The sequence below is a fragment of the Pristiophorus japonicus genome, chromosome 1 (genome assembly GCF_044704955.1).
Source record: "Pristiophorus japonicus isolate sPriJap1 chromosome 1, sPriJap1.hap1, whole genome shotgun sequence".
In the NCBI taxonomy this organism is placed as follows: Eukaryota; Metazoa; Chordata; class Chondrichthyes; family Pristiophoridae; genus Pristiophorus; species Pristiophorus japonicus.
Genome location: NC_091977.1, coordinates 379,395,781 through 379,418,368, shown reverse-complemented (window position 1 = coordinate 379,418,368; position 22,588 = coordinate 379,395,781). Strand labels below are relative to the sequence as shown.

At 45.2% G+C, this 22,588-nt stretch overlaps 1 protein-coding gene across 1 annotated transcript in view; it reads left to right on the top strand.

The window, feature by feature from the left end:
• Nucleotides 1-22,588, top strand: part of LOC139266053 (polyamine-modulated factor 1-binding protein 1-like) — an 887,264-nt gene that overhangs the window by 565,013 nt on the left and 299,663 nt on the right. Inside the window, exons 20-21 of the mRNA XM_070883919.1 lie at nt 4,881-5,003; nt 9,840-10,124. Coding sequence (XP_070740020.1) covers nt 4,881-5,003; nt 9,840-10,124 — 408 coding nt within the window. The remainder of the gene's footprint in view (nt 1-4,880; nt 5,004-9,839; nt 10,125-22,588) is intronic.

Here is a 22,588-nt window from a genome sequence, read left to right as displayed (position 1 = left end):
TGGTAATGCAGAGGGACATTTTATCCATGCTATGTTGCAAATGTATTAATTAATTAAAAATAGTAGCCATTAAATCCAATTCTATTCCTGTTTTGGAAGAAATTAAAAAATCACACTTGCAAAATAAATTAGTTAAATAATTTAAGTGGACCTTGAACTCAAGGAGATTGGGTTAAAAGTTATTAATGAAATAAAAGGAACAAATATATCATGGCTTTGCTCAAAAGTTATTAATGAAATAAGATCAACAGGAATTATTACATCTATCATGCCGCAATCATGAGTTGGTTGGGAATATTTTCAAATGAATTTATGTAGTGGCAGAGATTTTAAAATAATTCAATAGGGTAGAAGTAGAGAAGGTTTTTTGCAGTCATCACTGCCCCAGTACATCATTGAAGGAGTTATATTTGGAAGCCATCTTCAGCTGCTTCATTAATGGCCCTTCCTCTGTCATAAGATCAGCAATGGGACTGTTCATTGATGATTCTACAGTGTTGAACTTCATCCACAACTCCTCTGATAATACCTTTGCCAACTATAACAAGACCTAAGTAACATCCAGACTTGACCTGAATAATGGTAGGTAATATTTGCAACACATAATTAATAACCATCTCAAAAGGTTATTGAAGTCAATAGAAAAGAAATTCAGATGCGGTAATAAACCCATTTATTATCAGCCCGTTTTGCACTACGTTTCGCGTAGACCAATTTAACCACGTATGTCTTACCTTTTAGTAAAGTGCGGGGTTGCTGTAATTAAATAGTGTTGGTGGTGTGGGGGGAGGATGTGGTGATGTAGGGGTGTGTGAGTAGTCCGTATGCGTAACAGTAGTGATTAGAAGACATGTAACCTTCCCTTATCTCCTTATAGAAACATAGAAAATAGGTGCAGGAGTAGGCCATTCAGCCCTTCTAGTCTGCACTGCCATTCATGAGTTCATGGCTGAACATGCAACTTCAGTACCCCCTTCCTGCTTTCTCGCCATACCCCTTGATCCCCCGATTAGTAAGGACTTCATCTAACTCCCTTTTGAATATATTTAGTGAATTGGCCTCAACTACTTTCTGTGGTAGAGAATTCCACAGGTTCACCACTCTCTGGGTGAAGAAGTTTCTCCTCATCTCGGTCCTAAATGGCTTACCCCTTATCCTTACACTGTGACCCCTGGTTCTGGACTGCCCCAACATTGGGAACATTCTTCCTGCATCTAACCTGTCTAAACCCGTCAGAATTTTAAACGTTTCTATGAGGTCCCCTCTCATTCTTCTGAACTCCAGTGAATACAAGCCCAGTTGATCCAGTCTTTCTTGATAGGTCAGTCCCACCATCCCGGGAATCAGTCTGGTGAATCTTCGCTGCACTCCCTCAATAGCAAGAATGTCCTTCCTCAAGTTAGGAGACCAAAACTGTACACAATACTCCAGGTGTGGCCTCACCAAGGCCCTGTACAACTGTAGCAACACCTCCCTGCCCCTGTACTCAAATCCCCTCGCTATGAAGGCCAACATGCCATTTGCTTTCTTAACCGCCTGCTGTACCTGCATGCCAACCTTCAATGACTGATGTACCATGACACCCAAGTCTCGTTGCACCTCCCCTGTTCCTAATCTGTCACCATTCAGATAATAGTCTGTCTCTCTGTTTTTACCACCAAAGTGGATAACCTCACATTTATCCACATTATACTTCATCTGCCATGCATTTGCCCACTCACCTAACCTATCCAAGTCACTCTGCAGCCTCATAGCCTCCTCCTCGCAGCTCACACTGCCACCCAACTTAGTGTCATCCGCAAATTTGGAGATACTACATTTAATCCCCTCGTCTAAATCATTAATGTACAATGTAAACAGCTGGGGCCCCAGCACAGAACCTTGTGGTACCCCACTAGTCACTGCCTGCCATTCTGAAAAGTACCCATTTACTCCTACTCTTTGCTTCCTGTCTGACAACCAGTTCTCAATCCACGTCAGCACACTACCCCCAATCCCATGTGCTTTAATTTTGCACATTAATCTCTTGTGTGGGACCTTGTCGAAAGCCTTCTGAAAGTCCAAATATACCACATCAACTGGTTCTCCCTTGTCCACTTTACTGGAAACATCCTCAAAAAATTCCAGAAGGTTTGTCAAGCATGATTTCCCTTTCACAAATCCATGCTGACTTGGACCTATCATGTCACCATTTTCCAAATGCACTGTTATGACATCCTTAATAATTGATTCCATCATTTTACCCACTACTGAGGTCAGGCTGACCGGTCTATAATTCCCTGTTTTCTCTCTCCCTCCTTTTTTAAAAAGTGGGGTTACATTGGCTACCCTCCACTCGATAGGAACTGATCCAGAGTCAATGGAATGTTGAAAAATGACTGTCAATGCATCCACTATTTCCAAGGCCACCTCCTTAAGTACTCTGGGATGCAGTCCATCAGGCCCTGGGGATTTATCGGCCTTCAATCCCATCAATTTCCCCAACACAATTTCCCGACTAATAAAGATTTCCCTTAGTTCCTCCTCCTTACTAGACCCTCTGACCCCTTTTATATCCGGAAGGTTGTTGGTGTCCTCCTTAGTGAATACCGAACCAAAGTACTTGTTCAATTGGTCTGCCATTTCTTTGTTCCCAGTTATGACTTCCCCTGATTCTGACTGCAGGGGACCTACATTTGTCTTTACTAACCTTTTTCTCTTTGCATACCTATAGAAACTTTTGCAATCCGCCTTAATGTTCCCTGCAAGCTTCTTCTCGTACTCCATTTTCCCTGCCCTAATCAAACCCTTTGTCCTCCTCTGCTGAGTTCTAAATTTCTCCCAGTCCCCGGGTTCACTGCTATTTCTGGCCAATTTGTATGCCACCTCCTTGGCTTTAATACTATCCCTGATTTCCCTTGATAGCCACGGTTGAGCCACCTTCCCTTTTTTATTTTTACGCCAGACAGGAATGTAGAATTGTTGTAGTTCATCCATGCGGTCTCTAAATATCTGCCATTGCCCATCCACAGTCAACCCCTTAAGTATCATTCGCCAATCTATCCTAGCCAATTCACGCCTCATACCTTCAAAGTTACCCTTCTTTAAGTTCTGGACCATGGTCTCTGAATTAACTGTTTCATTCTCCATCCTAATGCAGAATTCCAACATATTATGGTCACTCTTCCCCAAGGGGCCTCGCACAATGAGATTGCTAATTAATCCTCTCTCATTACACAACACCCAGTCTAAGATGGCCTCCCCCCTAGTTGGTTCCTCGACATATTGGTCTAGAAAACCATCCCTTATGCACTCCAGGAAATCCTCCTCCACCGTATTGCTTCCAGTTTGGCTCGCCCAATCTATGTGCATATTAAAGTCACCCATTATAACCGCTGCACCTTTATTGCATGCACCCCTAATTTCCTGTTTGATACCCTACCCAACATCACTACTACTGTTTGGAGGTCTGTACACAACTCCCACTAACGTTTTTTGCCCTTTGGTGTTCTGCAGCTCTACCCATATAGATTCCACATCATCCAAGCTAATGTCCTTCCTAACTATTGCATTAATCTCCTCTTTAACCAGCAATGCTACCCCACCTCCTTTTCCTTTTATTCTATCCTTCCTGAATTTTGAATACCCCTGAATGTTGAGTTCCCAGCCCTGATCATCCTGGAGCCACGTCTCCGTAATCCCAATCACATCATATTTGTTAACATCTATTTGCACAGTTAATTCATCCACCTTATTGCGGATACTCCTTGCATTAAGACACAAAGCCTTCAGACTTGTTTTTTTAACACCCTTTGTCCTTTTAGAATTTTGCTGTGCAGTGGCCCTTTTTGCTCTTTGCCTTGGGTTTCTCTGCCCTCCACGTTTCCTCATCTCCTTTCTGTCTTTTGCTTTTGCCTCCTTTTTGTCTCCCTCTGTCTCCCTGCATTGGTTCCCATCCCCCTGCCATATTAGTTTAACTCCTCCCCAACAGCACTAGCAAACACTCCCCCTAGGACATTGGTTCCGGTCCTGCCCAGGTGCAGACCGCCCGGTTTGTACTGGTCCCACCTACCCTGGAACCGGTTCCAATGCCCCACGAATTTGAATCCCTCCCTGCTGCACCACTGCTCAAGCCACGTATTCATCTGCGCTATCCTGCGATTCCTACTCTGACTAGCACGTGGCACTGGTAGCAATCCCGAGATTACTACTTTTGAGGTCCTACTTTTTAATTTAGCTCCTAGCTCCTTAAATTCGTTTCGTAGGACCTCATCCCTTTTTTTACCTATGTCGTTGGTACCAATGTGCACCACGACAACTGGCTGTTCTCCCTCCCTTTTCAGAATGTCCTGCACCCGCTCCGAGACATCCTTGACCCTTGCACCAGGGAGGCAACATACCATCCTGGAGTCTCGGTTGCGGCCGCAGAAACGCCTATCTATTCCCCTCACCATTGAATCCCCTATCACTATCGCTCTCCCACTCTTTTTCCTGCCCTTCTGTGCAACAAAGCCAGCCACGGTTATCCATTATATTTGGAGTGGAAGCTCCAAGAAATTGGTTGCAGTTCAAAGGATGTGGGACTGGTGTGACGGTTGTCTTCAGGTAGTAACAGGGGCAGGAGCATTGCAGTGTACCATTAAAGAAAGCAATATAACTTTGGAACCGGGAACCAGTTATAAGATCTTTGAAGTATCTCTTTTAGTATCTCAGAACTGAAAAATAAGTTGTAAGTTGAATGGTCATAAGTTTAAGCATGGCGGAGAATTGTAACAGGAAGTAAGTGTGACACTTACTGGAAGTGTGTTCTATGCACGAAACCTAACAGATTTTTTTTTCAAAAAAATGCTCAGTGTGATAAGTGATTATATTATGCTACTTTTTAATGCATTATTATTTAGATTGCAGAACAAGAAGAGACAATACTACAACTTCAATCAGACTTGACACAGTATCAAATCAACCATGGTCATTCCAATGAGGAGTATGATGCACAGACTGTACACACTGAATATTTACAGAAGGTCAGCTTTGCAATAAATATCTGAATAATAAATAAGAGCTTTGTAAAGAACAAAGGGGATGAAAATTCATTATCGTCCTGTTTGGGGGAAGTAACATCCGGGAGGTGTGAAACTTTGTGTCAGGCGCAGAACTCCTGCCCCACTCAATAAATTCAGGTTACCTCCCCCGGAAGGAAGTGGTGCGAAGTGCTCCACTTCCTTCCTGGGGCAGTAATTGGATAGAGGGCACTGCAGTGCTGCGCACTCGGCTGTGCAGCGCTGCTGCGTCCGAGGGGCTCTTCCCTCAATTAAAGGGAAGGGCCCACGCTGCCGAAGGCAAAAAGAAAAAGGCACCTATCTGGGCCACCGGGGAGTGGGGGTGCCACGTGATCAGCCCGGCACTCAAACAGAGCATTCATGACCACAACCCCGTGAAGAAACCGCATGAGGAGCGGCAACAAAAAGATAATTTTTTTTTCTGCACTCGATCACCTCCCCTTTAATTTTTGCCCCAGTAGCAGCTGGTCACCCGATTATGCATCTTTTGAAGCTGTCGCTGTTATCACCAAGCTTTGCTTCAGGGGGCAAAAGCCAATTTCGGGGCGATGCGCATGGCAATCACGTCACGATCTCCGGGTGCAAGACTGGCAACACTGTAGCACCACCGCTAAACAACCGCCGAATTTGGCGGGAGCCGTTGCCAGTGTTGCGCCTGAGGTCGTTAACAGGAAGTGCAAATGCACCAAATTTCTAGCCCAAAGTAAATTGAGTGGTTATTTTTATTTACTCTTGCCCTCTCACAATGCTTTATTGAACTGCTACCAATTTCTTGTCGCTTCCTCTCCAAATGTAATGGATGGGGAGATAAGGTAAGGTTATATGGCTTTGAACCAAAATGTATTTATTAACCCATAGAAACATAGAAACATAGAAAATAGGTGCAGGAGCAGGCCATTCAGCCCTTCTAGCCTGCACCGCCATTCAATGAGTTCATGGCTGAACATGAAACTTCAGTACCCACTTCCTGCTTTCTCGCCATAACCCTTGATCCCCCGAGTAGTAAGGACTTCATCTAACTCCCTTTTGAATATATTTAGTGAATTGGCCTCAACTACTTCCTGTGGTAGAGAATTCCACAGGTTCACCACTCTCTGGGTGAAGAAGTTTCTCCTTATCTCGGTCCTAAATGGCTTACCCCTTATCCTTAGACTGTGACCCCTGGTTCTCGACTTCCCCAACATTGGGAACATTCTTCCTGCATCCAACCTGTCCAAACCCGTCAGAATTTTAAACGTTTCTATGAGGTCCCCTCTCACTCTTCTGAACTCCAGTGAATACAAGCCCAGTTGATCCAGTCTTTCTTGATAGGTCAGTCCCACCATCCCGGGAATCAGTCTGGTGAATCTTCGCTGCACTCCCTCAATAGCAAGAATGTCCTTCCTCAAGTTAGGAGACCAAAACTGTACACAATACTCCAGGTGTGGCCTCACCAAGGCCCTGTACAACTGTAGCAACACCTCCCTGCCCCTGTACTCAAATCCCCTCGCTATGAAGGCCAACATGCCATTTGCTTTCTTAACCGCCTGCTGTACCTGCATGCCAACCTTCAATGACTGATGTACCATGACACCCAGGTCTCGTTGCACCTTCCCTTTTCCTAATCTGTCACCATTCAGATAATAGTCTGTCTCTCTGTTTTTACCACCAAAGTGGATAACCTCACATTTATCCACATTATACTTCATCTGCCACGCATTTGCCCACTCACCTAACCTATCCAAGTCACTCTGTAGCCTCATAGCATCCTCCTCGCAGCTCACACTGCCACCCAACTTAGTGTCATCCGCAAATTTGGAGATACTACATTTAATCCCCTCGTCTAAATCATTAATGTACAATGTAAACAGCTGGGGCCCCAGCACAGAACCCTGCGGTACCCCACTAGTCACTGCCTGCCATTCCGAAAAGTACCCATTTACTCCTACTCTTTGCTTCCTGTCTGACAACCAGTTCTCAATCCACGTCAGCACACTACCCCCAATCCCATGTGCTTTAACTTTGCACATTAATCTCCTGTGTGGGACATAGAAACATAGAAACATAGAAAATAGGTGCAGAAGTAGGCCATTCGGCCCTTCTAGCCTGCACCGCCATTCAATGAGTTCATGGCTGAACATTCAACTTCAGTACCCCATTCCTGCTTTCTCGCCATACCCCTTGATCCCCCTAGCAGTAAGGACCTCATCTAACTCCTTTTTGAATATATTTAGTGAATTGGCCTCAACAACTTTCTGTGGTAGAGAATTCCACAGGTTCACCACTCTCTGGGTGAAGATGTTCCTCCGCATCTCGGTCCTAAATGGCTTACCCCTTATCCTTAGACTGTGACCCCTGGTTCTGGACTTCCCCAACATTGGGAACATTCTTCCTGCATCTAACCTGTCTAACCTTGTCGAAAGCCTTCTGAAAGTCCAAATATACCACATCAACTGGTACTCCTTTGTCCACTTTATTGGAAACATCCTCAAAAAATTCCAGAAGATTTGTCAAGCATGATCTCCCTTTCACAAATCCATGCTGACTTGGACCTATCATGTCACCATTTTCCAAATGCGCTGCTATGACATCCTTAATAATTGATTCCATCATTTTACCCACTACTGAGGTCAGGCTGACCGGTCTATAATTCCCTGTTTTCTCTCTCCCTCCTTTTTTAAAAAGTGGGGTTACATTGGCTACCCTCCACTCGATAGGAACTGATCCAGAGTCAATGGAATGTTGGAAAATGACTGTCAATGCATCCGCTATTTCCAAGGCCACCTCCTTAAGTACTCTGGGATGCAGTCCATCAGGCCCTGGGGATTTATCGGCCTTCAATCCCATCAATTTCCCCAACACAATTTCCCGACTAATAAAGATTTCCCTCAGTTCCTCCTCCTTAATAGACCCTCTGACCACTTTTATATCCGGAAGGTTGTTTGTGTCCTCCTTAGTGAATACTGAACCAAAGTACTTGTTCAATTGGTCTGCCATTTCTTTGTTCCCCGTTATGACTTCCCTTGATTCTGACTGCAGGGGACCTACGTTTGTCTTTACTAACCTTTTTCTCTTTACATACCTATAGAAACTTTTGCAATCCGCCTTAATGTTCCCTGCAAGCTTCTTCTCGTACTCCATTTTCCCTGCCCTAATCAAACCCTTTGTCCTCCTCTGCTGAGTTCTAAATTTCTCCCAGTCCCCAGGTTCGCTGCTATTTCTGGCCAATTTGTATGCCATTTCCTTGGCTTTAATACTATCCCTGATTTCCCTAGATAGCCACGGTTGAGCCACCTTCCCTTTTTTATTTTTACGCCAGACAGGAATGTACAATTGTTGTAATTCATCCATGCGGTCTCTAAATGTCTGCCATTGCCCATCCACAGTCAACCCCTTAAGTATCATTAGCCAATCTATCTTAGCCAATTCATGCCTCATACCTTCAAAGTTACCCTTCTTTAAGTTCTGGACCATGGTCTCTGAATTAACTGTTTCATTCTCCATCCTAATGCAGAATTCCACCATATTATGGTCACTCTTCCCCTAAATGTCCTGCTTACATAACTTTCCTTTCCTGCTTTTTGTATGTCATAATTTGAAGAAGAATAATGGATGTTACACTTAAGGTGAATAATTTAGCTGCTGTTATTTGTCCTACATGAACTTGCTACTTCCATATCAGTATGTGGCTAACTCTCGCCAAGTATAAAAACATGTTTGAGTTTGAAACTGCGACATTTTTTCTCCCTAATTGATTTATCTCTTTTAAGAACATGATTTTTGACACATTGTCCTTCACCTTTGACAGCTAAATCTGAGTCCAGCACAGTATTGCATTGAAAGTCTCTCTTTGTCTCTGTGAGGGCCCTAAATGAAATGAGTTGGAATAGTTTCAACCTAATACTCAGTGGGTATGGATCACAAAACTGCTCATATTTCAGTGCAATTTAGCACTAAGTTGGGACTAACATGTTTTTTTATATCTGGATAGTCTTTACCTTCCTCTAGGGCAACCTGCCTTTGTCCTTCGTCCCATCATAAAAAAATGCTGGCATTTCATGGGCAGCCAGCAGCCCTGCATTGTTTGACACACCAAATGTCTGGCTCCTGGCACTCCCAATATGCTACACCCTAGGAGTAGCAGAAAAATATTTAAATGAGCTGGCCTCATATTATGATGAGACTAGCTTAAGCTGAGCGACTCATGGCAAAGACCATTCTCACTCCTAAAGTCTGACCTATTAAACGTAATTAATTCAGCATGGAAGTTGATTACCCATTAAAATACTCCTAAGGATGAAATTTGTATTGGACAGTAGCACAAAATAGTAGTGAATTGGCAGCCCATTTTACAATTTGCATAATTTCCTTTCCATTGACTTCAATTGGTTACATGAGAAAGAAAATCAGGCGGACTGTGAAACTGGCCTCCAGTTCACTATCCCCGATCTTGCGCTCTCGCCCAAGACCAATTTCACCCTCATGTTTTTAAAACTGTTCAAGAACACCCGTGACAATAATGTGTAACTTAAATAAGACTTGAATTTATGGATCATTTATTGACTAGATGAATAATTTTATCATATTAGTAATCAGAAGGTTTGTATCTGTAACTGATTTCATACAATCATCATTCTACTAATTATATTTTTGAAATGTTTGTTAAAATGTAAAAAAGTATTTAATACCCATAGTCAACTGTAATTTTATAATCAACTAACATGTATTAATTCTCATGTTGCAGAACTTTACTCAGAAACGAAATAAATTGGATGGAGTTTGATTGGCTGAATGACCTCTTGTTTATCTTGTGGTTCCCAGGACCTTGAAATGGTGAAAAATGTTTGCAATGAAAAAATCAGTCGAGTTGGAGAATGTGAACAAATCATACTCGATCTCAGAGCAGAGATAACAAAATCTGCTGATCAACGAAAGAACTATGTACTTGAAGTGGAAAAACTTGAAAAAACTTTGCAAACCCTTCAATTGAATGTAGCAGTCTCCCAACATAAGCACAAGCTAGAGCTTGTACAACTGCAGCAGCAGATTACCCAACTTGAAAGTGACCTTACAGATTCCCAGAAAATTTGTAACCAAAAGGAACAGGTTTGTTGCATGTTTGATAATGAAAATTGTTAAGATGTTCAATGGAAAATTCCTTGTGGATTCTCCCGATCTTCACCGTAACTTCGATGAAAGGATAGCACGTGGTTTATTCAAGCCTTCTGCCGATCTGCTGAAGTTAAGGTGGCTGATCGGGAGAACCTTCGAGGAAATTCTCAATGACTATGATTTTTTTTAAGACTCACGCAAATAAAAGAAAATAATATAATTGCTGCCTTTAAAACAGTTATGATTAATTAGGATAATCTACAATTGGATAATCAGGCCAATTTAGCCACAGTGCATCAAATCAAAATGTACTGGCATTTAGTTTTTCAGAGGTGTTTCAGGATATCATTTTATCAGTTACTCATACTGTGGCCCCTTAACCATAGCGGTTATTTTTAAAGGTTCTTAAAATCTGAAACTTTGGCAAATATCACATTGAAATTGTGATTTGTTTGAAATTATAGTGAAAATCCAACTCAGCAATTACTGTATGACTTACTCTGGAAAAATTGAACCTACTTCCTGATTTAGTTTTGTTGGAAAGTAGGTTGTGTTTAGCAGACTTCAAGATTATTTATGGTGTTTATCTCGATAGATGTTCATTTTCAAGTTTGTCTCTTTCTTTCCTGATGGCAGTGATTAATGCTGTGCTACAGTTCCAGGGGCAATGGCAGCTTTCTGATAGCACACCCAAAAGAATAATTTGATGTATGACCCGAGACAATAACATTGAAGTGGGAACCCTGGCAGACTTACTTCGGGAACGGTAGCACCGTAGTTAAGTTACGGGACTAGTAATCCAGACCTGGACTAATAATTCGGAGACGTGAGTTCAAATCCCACCACAGCAGCTTTGGAATTTAAATTCAGTTAATTTTTTTTTAAAATCTGGAATAAAAAGCTAGTGTCAGTAATGGAACTACCGGATTATTGTAAAAACGCATCTGGTTCACTAATGTCATTCAGGGAAGAAAATCTGTCACTCTTACCTGGTCTGACCTATATGTGATTCCAGACCCACAGCAATGTGGTTGACTGTTAACTGCCCTCTGAAATGGCCACTCAGTTGTAACAAACCGCTACAGAAAGCAATAATAAGAATAAAACCAGATGGACTGACCTCGCATCGACCTCGGCAGCGTCTTTGGACACAACAATGGCACACCCAGCCCAGTCGACACTGAAAAGTCCTCCTCGCTAAGATCTGGGGACTTGTGCCAAAATTGGGAGAGCAACAGCCTAACATAATCATACTCACACAACCATACCTTTCAGCCAATGTCCCAGACTCCTCCATCACCATCCCTGGGTATGTCTAGGCCCACCAGCAGGTCAGACCCACTTGAGGTAGCGGTACAGTGGTATACAGTCAGGATGGAGTGGCCCTGGGAGTCCTCAACATTGACTCTGGACCCCAAGAAGTCTTATGGCTTCAGGGCAAGCATGGGCAAGGAAACCTCCAGCTGTTTACCACCTACCACTCCCTCAGCTTATGAATCCGTACTCCTTCATGTTGAACACCACTTGGAAGAAGCACTGAGGGTAGCAAGGGCACAGAATGTACTCTGGGTGGGGGATTTCAATGTCCATCACCAAGAGTGGCTCCGTAGCACCACTACTGACCGAGCTGGCTGAGTCCTGAAGGACATATCTGCCAGACTGGGCCTACAGCAGGTGGTGAGAGAACCAACACGAGGGAAAAACCTACTTGACCTCGTCCTCACCAATCTACCTGTCGCAGATGCATCTGTCCATGATAGCATTGGTAGCAGTGATCACCGCAGTCATTGTGGAGATGAAGTCCCGTCTTCACACTGAAGACACACTCCATCGTGTTGTGTGGCACTACACCATGCTAAATGGGATAGATTCAGAATAGCTCTAACAGCTTAAAACTGGGCATTCATGAGGTGCTATGGGCGATCATAGCAGCAGAATTGTATTCGACTACAATCTGTAACCTCATGGCGTGGCATGTCCCTCACTCTACTGTTACTATCAAGCCAGGGGAATAACCCTGGTTCAATGAGGAGTGCAGAAGAGCATGCCAGGAGCAACACCAGACATGCCTAAAAATGATTTTCCAACCTGGGAAGCTGCAACACAGGACAACATGCATGCTAAGCATCAGAAGCAGCATGCTATAAACAGAGCTAAGCGATTCCATAATCAACGGATCAGATCAAAGCTCTACAGTCCTGCCACATCCAGTCATGAATGATGGTGGACAATTAAACAACTAATGTGAGGATGAGTCTCCATGAATATCCCCATCCTCAATGATGGCGGAGCCCAACACACAAGTGCAAAAGACAAGGCTGAAGCGTTTGCAACCATCTTCAGCCAGAAGTGCCGAGTGGATGGTCCATAGCGGCCTCCTCCCAAGGTCCTCACCATCACAGAAGCCAGTCTTCAGCCAATTTGATTCACTCCACGTGATATCAAGAAGCGACTGAACGCATTGGATACAGCAAAGGCTATGGTTCCCGACAACATCCCAGCTATCATGCTGAAGACTTGTGCTCCAGAACTAGCTGCGCCACTAGCCAAGCTGTTCTAATATAACTTCAACACTGGCATCTAACCAACAATGTGGAAAACTGCCCAGGTATGCCCTGTCCATAAAAAGTAGGACAAATCCAATCCGGTCAATTAAAGCACCATCAGTCTACTCTCAATCATCAGCAAAGTGATGGAAGGTGTTGTTGACAGTGCTATCAAGCAGCAATTACTCACAAATAACTTGCTCACCAATGCTCAATTTGGTTTCCACCAGAACCACTCGGCTCCAATCCTCATTACAGCATTGGTCCAAACATGGACAAAGGAACTGAGGTGAGGTGAGAGTGACTGCCTTGACATCAAGGCAGTATTTGACTGAGTGTGGCATCAAGGAGCCCTAGTAAAATTGAAGGCATTGGGAATCAGGAAAAAACTCTCCACTGGCTGGAATCATACCGAGCTAAAGGAAGATGGTTGTGATTGTTGGAGATCAATCATCCCAGCCCCAGGACATCGCTGCAGGCGTTCCTCAGGCCCAACCATTTTCAGCTGCTTCATCAATGGCCTTCCCTCCATCATAAGGTCAGAAGTGGGGACGTTCGCTGATGATTGCACAGTGTTCACTTCCATTTGCAACTGCTCAGGTAATGAAGCAGTCCATGCCCAAATGCAGTAAGACCTGGCAACAATCAGGTTTGGACTGATAAGTGGCAAGTAACATTCGTGCCATACAAGTGCCAGGCAATGACCATCTCCAACAAGCGAGAGTCTAATCATCTCCCCTTGATATTCAACGGCATTACCATCGTCGAATCCCTCACCATCAACATCCTGGGGGTCACCATTGACCAGAAATATAACTGGACCAGCCACATAAATACTGTGGCAACAAGATCAGGTCAGAGACTGGGTTTCCTACGACTCCCCAAAGCCTTTCCGCCATCTATAAGACAAGTCAGGAGTGTGATGGAATACTTTCCACTTGCCTGGATGAGTGCAGCTCCAACAACACTCAAGAAGCTTGACACCATCCAGGACAAAGCAGCCCACTTGATTGGCACGCTATCCACAGCCTTCAACATTCACTTTCTCCACCACCGGCGCACAGTTTCTGCAGTGTGTACCATCCACAAGGCACACTGCAACAACACGCCAAGGCTTCTTTGGTAGAACCTCCCAAACCCGTGACCTTTACCACCTAGAAGGACAAGAGCAGCAGGCGCATGGGAAAACTATCACCTCCAAGTTCCCCCAGGATGTTGATGGTGAGGGATTCGACGATGGTAATGCCGTTCAATATCAAAGGGAGGTGGTTAGACTCTCGCTTGTTGGACACCATCCTGACTTGGAAGTATAGCGCCATTCCTTCATCATCGCTGTGTCAAAATCCTGGATCTCCCTCCCTAACAGTACTGTGGGAGTTCCTTCACCAAAAGGCCTCCAGCAGTTGAAGAAGGTGGCTCACCACCACCTTCTCAAGTCAATTAGGGATGTGCAATAAATGCTGGCCTTGCCAGTGATGCCCACATTACGGAAAAAATAAAAAGAAAGACTTCAAGTGTAGTTTATTTTTGTGATCCACAAAATAGAACTTCCCAAATGCAAAGTTATTAGATATTCTTGTTGTTTATCTCAAATTAAGGAATTGGGAAAAGCCATCTGGTTCACAAACTTACCCATCACCAAGACCTCTTTTTCCATTTACGCAGTATTGCTTACCTCTGCCCTTATCTTGGCCGCTGAACCGCTCATCCATGCTTATGTCACCTCTGAACTCAGCAAGGAAGAAATTTGGCTTGCACCCAAATTGGGCACAAAATTGGGAGTTCGTTTACTCCACACAGCTATCTGTGCTGGCCAGATGCCCATGCCAAGTTCGGCTTCAGGCCTCATTTAAATGCTGTCAGTGAGCTGCGGGCTCCAAATGGGTGTCCCTCTACAGCTCGAGGAGGCGGGAAATTGGCTGTCTCTTACATCGAAGCTGGAGGAATTGACCCAGGTGGAAGAGGCCCTCGAACGCATCAGCAGCTGGACGGAATTTTTTATTTTCTACCTTTAGGAGAAGTACTCCTGGGTCCACAGAAATGAAAGCTGAAAATTTCTTGGACCTTTTATTGAGCTGCCTCCAGCAGTTCTTTTAAGAACTGCTATGTAGGCCACTTAAGACCTGGTATAAGTAGGTGAAGAACGTGTGAAGCAAACTCTACCCATTTATACCTGAATTTCACATTGGCGGTCCGACAACCAGAGTATGTGAATATTTAAGGAACCTGTTTCAGGTGGACGCTTGGCATGACTATAAGTCAAAAAGCTAGTACTAGTAATAATGACCATAAAACTATCAGATTGTCGTAAAAATCCATCTGGTTCACTAATGCTCTTTAGAGAAAGAAATCTGCTGTCTTTACCCGGTCTGTCCAACATGTGACTCCAGACCCACAGAAATGTGGTTGACTCTTAATTGCCCTCTGAAATGGCCTAAAAAGCCTCACCACCACCTTCTCGAGGAGAATTCAGGAAGAGCAATAAATGCTGGTCATGCCAGCGATGCCCACATGCCATGAACAAATAAAAACAATATTGCATCCGCCACACTTGCGGTCCAGATTGGGCACGACAGATTGCAGTGAAATTCTGCAGCCTATTGCTCATTTTATAGGCACAAAACAGGTGGCTGTAAGTTGAATTTCTCCACCAAATTATTCCAGTGCCCTCCTTGCTGATTTCTATCTTCCACCCTCTGTAAACTCCAGTATAAACCTCATCCACCTCTATCCTGTCCTGCATTGTCTGTGCACCCATCATCCCCATCCTCTCTGACTTACATCCTTTGTTTTTCTGACTCTGGTCTTTGACACATCACACCCTCCTCCCCACCCCCCTTTGCCCACCATTGGAGGGAAACCATTCAACTGCTTTAGGACTCCTATATGATAATCCTTTGCTAAACCCTTTGCCATCTCTAATTGTCTCTTTGCCTTGAAAATCTTTTTAATAATCCATCCTTTTGACCAAGCTTTTAGTCACCCCTACTAATCTCTCCATGTATAGGTTGATGTCCATTTGTTTTATATTTCTATTTATGAAGTGGCTTGGGATGCTTTTTTGCATTATATACATGATTGTTGATGATGGGGTACATGCATGTCTTTGTATTTGAAAAATCACAAAGATTTAGGCCGAGAAATTGGCCTCCTTAGCGCCTCCCGTTATTGCATCCGGGGAGTGATAATGGGGCGCTAAGCACTGACCGCGCGTGGCGAGAAGATCAACTCCCGCCATCGTCGGCAGGAGGTTTGCCGCGGCAGTATGGCGTTGTGTCCCGATCTTCTTTGGTCAGAGATCATGACGTCACCTCCCTGGTAGTGCCGCGGACCTGAAGTTCGGTTCCACATCACTAGGCAAAAACACCGGCAGCTGCAGGAGGTGTTCATTGAGAGGCCGGGTGCTTCAGGGGCGATACTTCAAAAATTTCAATCCTCTCTAATTTTTTTAGGGTGTTTCCTGCCCACGATCGATCAGCCCGGCACTCGGCTGCAGTGCATCAAGCTGATCGGGCCAGACCACGGCTGCCGTCGGGGAGAAGATAAGTTCTTCTTTTGCAGAGCCTGCAGTGATGGCCCGTCCCTTTACGGTTGGGAAGGAGCCTACCGAACGTGGAAGCACTGCACAAGTACCGCCCCCTCTCCATGCCCCTTCTGCTGCTCTTGCACTCCAGGAAGGAAATGGAGCGCTTAATTTAGCACTCCACTTCCTTCCTGGATGCAAACTACAAATCTTTTTAAAGTTAGAAAACATTAGTGCCTTGAGCTAATTTTTCCAACTTTCAAAAGTAGCGCCCCAAATTTCTCCCCCTTAGTATCTTTTCTGGATGGGACTGTAAACATGATCCTTTTTTATTATTAACTCTGAACTTAACGAACATGAAGAATGATAAAGCAAAATAAAAACTGAGTTGTGCAGATAGAATGGAGAAACTTGTTTTTTTCATCCTTGCAGGGAGGTAACTGAGAGATAACCTGATAGAAATATAGAAGACAGTAAACTGTGTGGAAAAGATAGATCTGGTAAAAAGAAGTATCACTGGGCACATCCGCGGTCTGGACGCCTCATATGGTGCATTTATACATAAATCTAAGTTTTGTTTTCATGCTCGTTGCTAAGAAAGAAATCTACCATCGCAACCATTTATTTCATACACACATATTGACATTTCAGATAGACACCCGCACTTATTTGTCAACCATATAATTAATTATTATAATAAAAAAGTAATAGTATTGGTTTTTATTTAAAAGATAGAAGTACTGAAAAAACAAAATAGATCTGAAAAAAAGTTAGTCGCTGAAAATGAATATATATCTATGAATCATCATCAGAATCAAGGGTATCTGTTTCCTCAGCCCTCGAAGTCTTGGGCAAAGATGCAACATTCTCACTGAGAAGATAATAGCACCTTCCTTGTGCACACTGGGTCTTTTTGCATGAACAATATCCAAGCTCCATTACACTTGCTGGTGCTGGAGGAAGTGTCATCCAGTCTGTGACAAGCATCATCTTCAAGTCTCCACCCATGGTCCTTTGGAAATTGGATTTCCAGCATGTTCTCAAGACATTGCTTGTGAATTACAGACTGGTAATTGGCATGCTGTATATGTGCTTGTATCTGAAAGCAAATCTCTGACTGCCTCCTTAACAACTTCTTCTGTACAAGCTCTTTTACAAAAACAAGATCACTCATTACTGTGTGATGATCTGACAATTTTCAGGAAAGGATAAGATTTCTGCATTATACGTTTAAGATTATACATTTTATAAGAAGAAGCGTCAATACCCTCTCACAAAAATGCATTTCTTAAACAAACTGTTCAGCTTTGTCATTCTAAGAACTCCGCAGTTCTTTACAATCCTGCCCTCCATCACTGTATCACAGTAGTCCTGTCTTGTAGAGGTTGCCTTCTGGAGGGTCATCCTGCTCTTTTCTGGTCAGAAATCTGGTGTAGCTCCGGTAGCAGCTAAGAGGGCAACAAGCTCTTATCCACGGATATGCCTCATCTTTGTGGGTTTCTGCTGCAAGGAGCCAGCTTACCTACAGTTTCAGTCTCACATTGTACCAGCCTCTCTTTTCCTCTTTTTCGGCTGTATGTCTCCACAATGTTCTTATCCTTCTTGCAGAGAAGGCACTGCACTAGAAGAAGATGAGAAGCCCTCACAGGTATAACCTTGGGGTTTGTCGTCTTTGAGCGAAGCAGTCGAACCTTGGTGGCTTTTTTCCTCTTCTTTCTCTGCTGGTTCTGAAAGGGCTGTGAAGGAATGATAAAATGGATATTCTAATCAGCCCCACAAATCTGTTTTTTTCCGTGTTTGTGTGTGTTATGACCAGACTGAGAGCTTTAGAGTCAGTGGGGCCGAAATTCAGGGTCCGGAGAAGGGCCATTATCGCGGCGGCCATGCGGCAGAATCGAGTGGCTGCCACGTTCCAATCGATTGGCCGCCGCAACCCATAATAAGCGCATGAGTTTTTGGGGTGGTGTCCACTTCCGTCCCAAACCCCCGACTTCCGCTACGGTATGGGTCCTGCGGCCGTGATCACATCATTACAGTGCGTACCACTGCCGCGTGGCCCACCACCTATTTTCAGTACAAAAAACCCAGCATTTTCTTTGACAGTGCCCTCGCCAGCTCTTTGGGTTGGTGCACTTTGCCGGGCTGCTTGATACTGTCAGAGGAGAAATGGACGTTAAGTGCGATCGGGTATTTTGTGCACAAACTTTGTTGGATTTTTTTGTGGGTATTTGGAAAACCTGCAGTGGGTTTTTGAGAACTCACAACACTTTTTCACTCTCATTGAATAGCTATTGCCTGTGGGCCTCATTTTCTGCTACACACAAGCCTGCTTGTAGGATTGAGGCTGCAGACAGAATGGGCTCAGTGTTGGCAGGGCAATGTCTTGTGTACATTGCGAGTGGCAGGGCGGCACCCAAGAGAAGGCGGCGCCATCAGCAACATGTACAGAGGCAGCGGGCAAGGGAGGCAGCGGGCAAGGGAGGCAGCAGCCAAGGCTGCTCATCAGGGAAAAGGGCCTGCAGAAGGCCACAGACCTCCACATATAGAGGGTGACCAGGAGGGAGATGGAGTGAGGAGGGTCAGGTACGCTGAACCCCCGCACCATATACAGGGCCAGGTGTCTTGCCAGCAACAGCCTGCAGAGGCTCCTGAACATCACCAGGAACAGGGAGAAGGTGATCAGCCAGGTGCCATCGGAGTGTCCCAGCACAGGCCTGGGGAAGGAGGTCCTACCGTCAAAGGGTCTACCAATGGCAGGTTTCATTCCTGGAGTTCAGTGATGAGCAATGTTCGTGAAGGCTGCGATTTAGAAAAGACATAGGGCTAGAACCTCCACTTTTTTTGCATGATAACGCCCATTTTACCGCTGAAATGACATATAACGTCGATATAGTGCCCATTTTGGCACAAAATGGAAACTGGCGGGCATTTTTCGGAAACTTATCGCCGAGCGTTACTTTCCCCATGTGCTTAACAGCGAGAAAAAATATTACCACCCGCCCACTTTTTTTGTCGTAAAGAGCATATTTACTGAAACTAGCGTCCACGAGATCGCCCAGCGTCAATTTCACCACCTCGCACACATATCGCCCACAATATCGCTCGCCCAAAAAAACGCCCAGAAAAAGTGGAACGACCCGGAACTAATCACAGCATTATGGACGACATGTTCTAGATCACATGTCGCATCCTTTAAAAGGCTGCTGTGCTTCAACCTCAGTGGAGTTCGGATATACTCTGCAGTTGATATGAACATCTGTAAAAACATCTTGACCGTACTATGACCGATTGGAATTGAAGAGGTGTCTTCGTCGGGACATTCCTTGTTTGTGACCAATTGGTGGAAAACAGAGAGCTACTGCAATGAGGCCTGTCCTTTCGCACCCTCTCTTGGTGACCAAATACATGCAGCAGACTCGGCATGGGCGAAGGAATGCTCCACTACATTATGTGCCCAATGTAAGACGTGACAGACAGATGAGGAGGACCAGACGTTACAACCCCCGCAAGTACAAGGAGAAGCATTCTTAACTCGACTTGCCCGATACCACCTGCCTTCGGAGACTGCGCTTCCACAAAGAGGTTATCACTGAAGTATGCCAGCTGATAAGGGCAGATCTGCAGCCTGCCAGCACCATCAGTACTGCACTGTCGGTCGAGGTCAAAGTCACCGCAGCACTGTCGTCCTACACCTTGGGTTCTTTTCAGGCCACAGCTGGCGACATTTGCGGACTTTCTCAGCATGCCACACATTGCTGCATTAGACAGGTCACTGAAGCCCTGTACGCACGCAGGAGGGACTTGATCAGCTTCCCTATGACCAGGGAGGCACAGAGTGAGAGGGCTCTAGGATTCTCCAGAATTGCAAACTTCCCCAAGGTGCAGGGAGCAATAAATCGCGATGCAGGCATCTTTTCAGGATGGTGAGGCTTTCAGGAACCGCAAGGGATTCCACTCCCTGAATGTCCAACTGGTTGTCGACCACCAGCAAATTATACTGGCAGTGAATGCTCAATTTCCGAGCAGCATCCATGATGCTCACATCCTGTGTGAGAACACTATATCTGACTTGTTTAACAATCAGCCACAATGTCAATGCTGGATGCTTGGTGACAAAGGATATGGCCTCGCCACCTAGCTGATGACCCCTTTGGGTGACACCCACAACGAGACTGAGAGGCGATACAATGAGAGTCACAGAGCAACTCGCAATATCGTGGAGAAAATCATTGGAATGCTGAAGGAGCGCTTTAGATGCCTGGACTACTCAGGAGGCGAGCTCCAATTTCACCCTGAGCAGATAGCTCAATTTGTGGTGGTGTGCTCCACGCTACACAACTTGGCTGTCAGGAGGGGACAAGAATTGCCTGATGAGTCTGACAGTTCACCTCACCAGAGAGAGGAAGAGGAGGACAAGGAGACAGACGCTGACATCGGCCCAGACAATCAGGCTGACACTGAAGCCATGCCCCATAGATCGCATGAAAGGGCCCGTGGTGGCATGATAGCTGCAAGAGCCTTACGTCAGGAGCTCATCAATGATCGCTTTTCCTTAAAGAACATTGGTGTTATTTACAAGGCTGACACACTGATGGGTGTGCAGATCATACATCAATGGTGGGCATCTTGGTGACAGTTAAAGTTTAAGTTGATTGAAGTTAAGTGTGATTATACCCTTTGATGTAAAGGAATCACCAGTGTGTAATTGTGCAGCTATCTGAGCTAATGTGCTACAAGGTTTAAATAAAAAACATTTAAACCGAACATTAGTCTGAAATCATCAGTATTTCTGTACAAACCACCCCTCCCCCCCCGCTTCCCCACCCCATCTCTACCCCTTCCCCTCCTGACTCCAAGCCACCTGGCCGAGGAGCTCCTTAGGCGATGCTTCATTGGTGGGGGGGGGGGGGGCAGATGGCCAAGGCGCTGCTTGGACGGATATGGGAGAGGACGATCCTGAAGTGGGAACGTGCTCCGAGCCATAAGCAAGATGTTGCTGCTGGCTCTCATGTTAGGTTGGCAATGGGGGTGCGGCACCTTGGGGTGCACTGTTGCGCTCCGGGACCATTGGGAGCCCTCTGCCACCAGTGTTCCTGGCTACCAGTTCCAGGGCCTCCTCGATCCCTTCCATATTATATCTTGTTTGTTGGACAAAAACTCGATGTCAACTGTGTTCTTGGTGCTATGTAGGCTTTTTGCTAATCTCCATCGTGTCGCCCATAACAGCCAGACAAGCACACCCCACAGCCATACATGCTTTCAGTGCCTCTGAGCTCCCTCTCTCTCTGTCTCCTCTTCTGTGCATGTCATGATGACCCTTGACCTCCTGAATTGCGGGAAGTGAGCGTTGCCATGCCGTTGTTAACGATGGCCACATTACGGCAGAAGGTCAAAAAAACTTAACGCTACCGCCCATTTGATATTGCTCGCGGTAACGCCCATTTTCACAAATTAAAACTAGGTGTTTTGAGAATGGACGAGAAGCCAGCGATCTGAAAACCCTTTATTAATGCCCACGCCGGAAATAACATCCATTTTTGGGCGATAAGCACAAAAGTGGAGGTTCTAGCCCATAGTGAGGGAGCTGTGCAATTTCCTGTGGCCAGATCTGCAGCCTCACACAAGGCAGAGGACAGCTCTCACCATTGAGACCAAGGTCACCATAGCTCTGAACTTTTACACGACGGACTCGTTCCAGTCTGCCACTGTAGACATATCCAATATTTCCCTATTCTCCGTCCATCGCTCCATCCGGCAGGTGACCGATATCCTGTATAAGAGAATAGTCCAATATATCTCCTTCCCGATGAACAGAGAGAAGTAGGTGCAGTGGCAGGCTGGATTTGTCAGGATTGCAGGGTTCCCCAGGGTGCAGGGTACCATCGACTGCACACAAATTGGCCTGAGGGCCCCACTGAACCATCTCGAACTCTTCATGAACAGAAAGGGATTCCACTCCCTGAATGTGCAGCTGGTGTGCGACCATCAGCATAGGATCCTGGTAGTTGATGCCAGGTACCCAGATAGCAGCCACAATTCATTCATCCTGCGCCAGAGCAGTGTGCCCGCCATCTTCACTAGGCCAAACCAGGATTGTGGATGGCTACTTGAGGACAAGGGATATCCCTTGTCCACTTGGCTGCTCACTCCACTTTGGAACCTCAGGAATGTGGCCAAGCATGCCCACAACAACACTCATTCTCGAACCAGGTGCATCATTGAGCATTGCATCAGGATCCTCAAACAGAGGTTCCGTTAGCTGGACCATTCTGGTGCTGCCTTGCAGTACTCTCCTGAGCGGATCTCTATATTCGTGGTGGTCTGCTACATGCTGCACAACCTGGCTCTCATGAAGGGCCAGCGCTGGAAGTAGAACCAGCAGTACCACC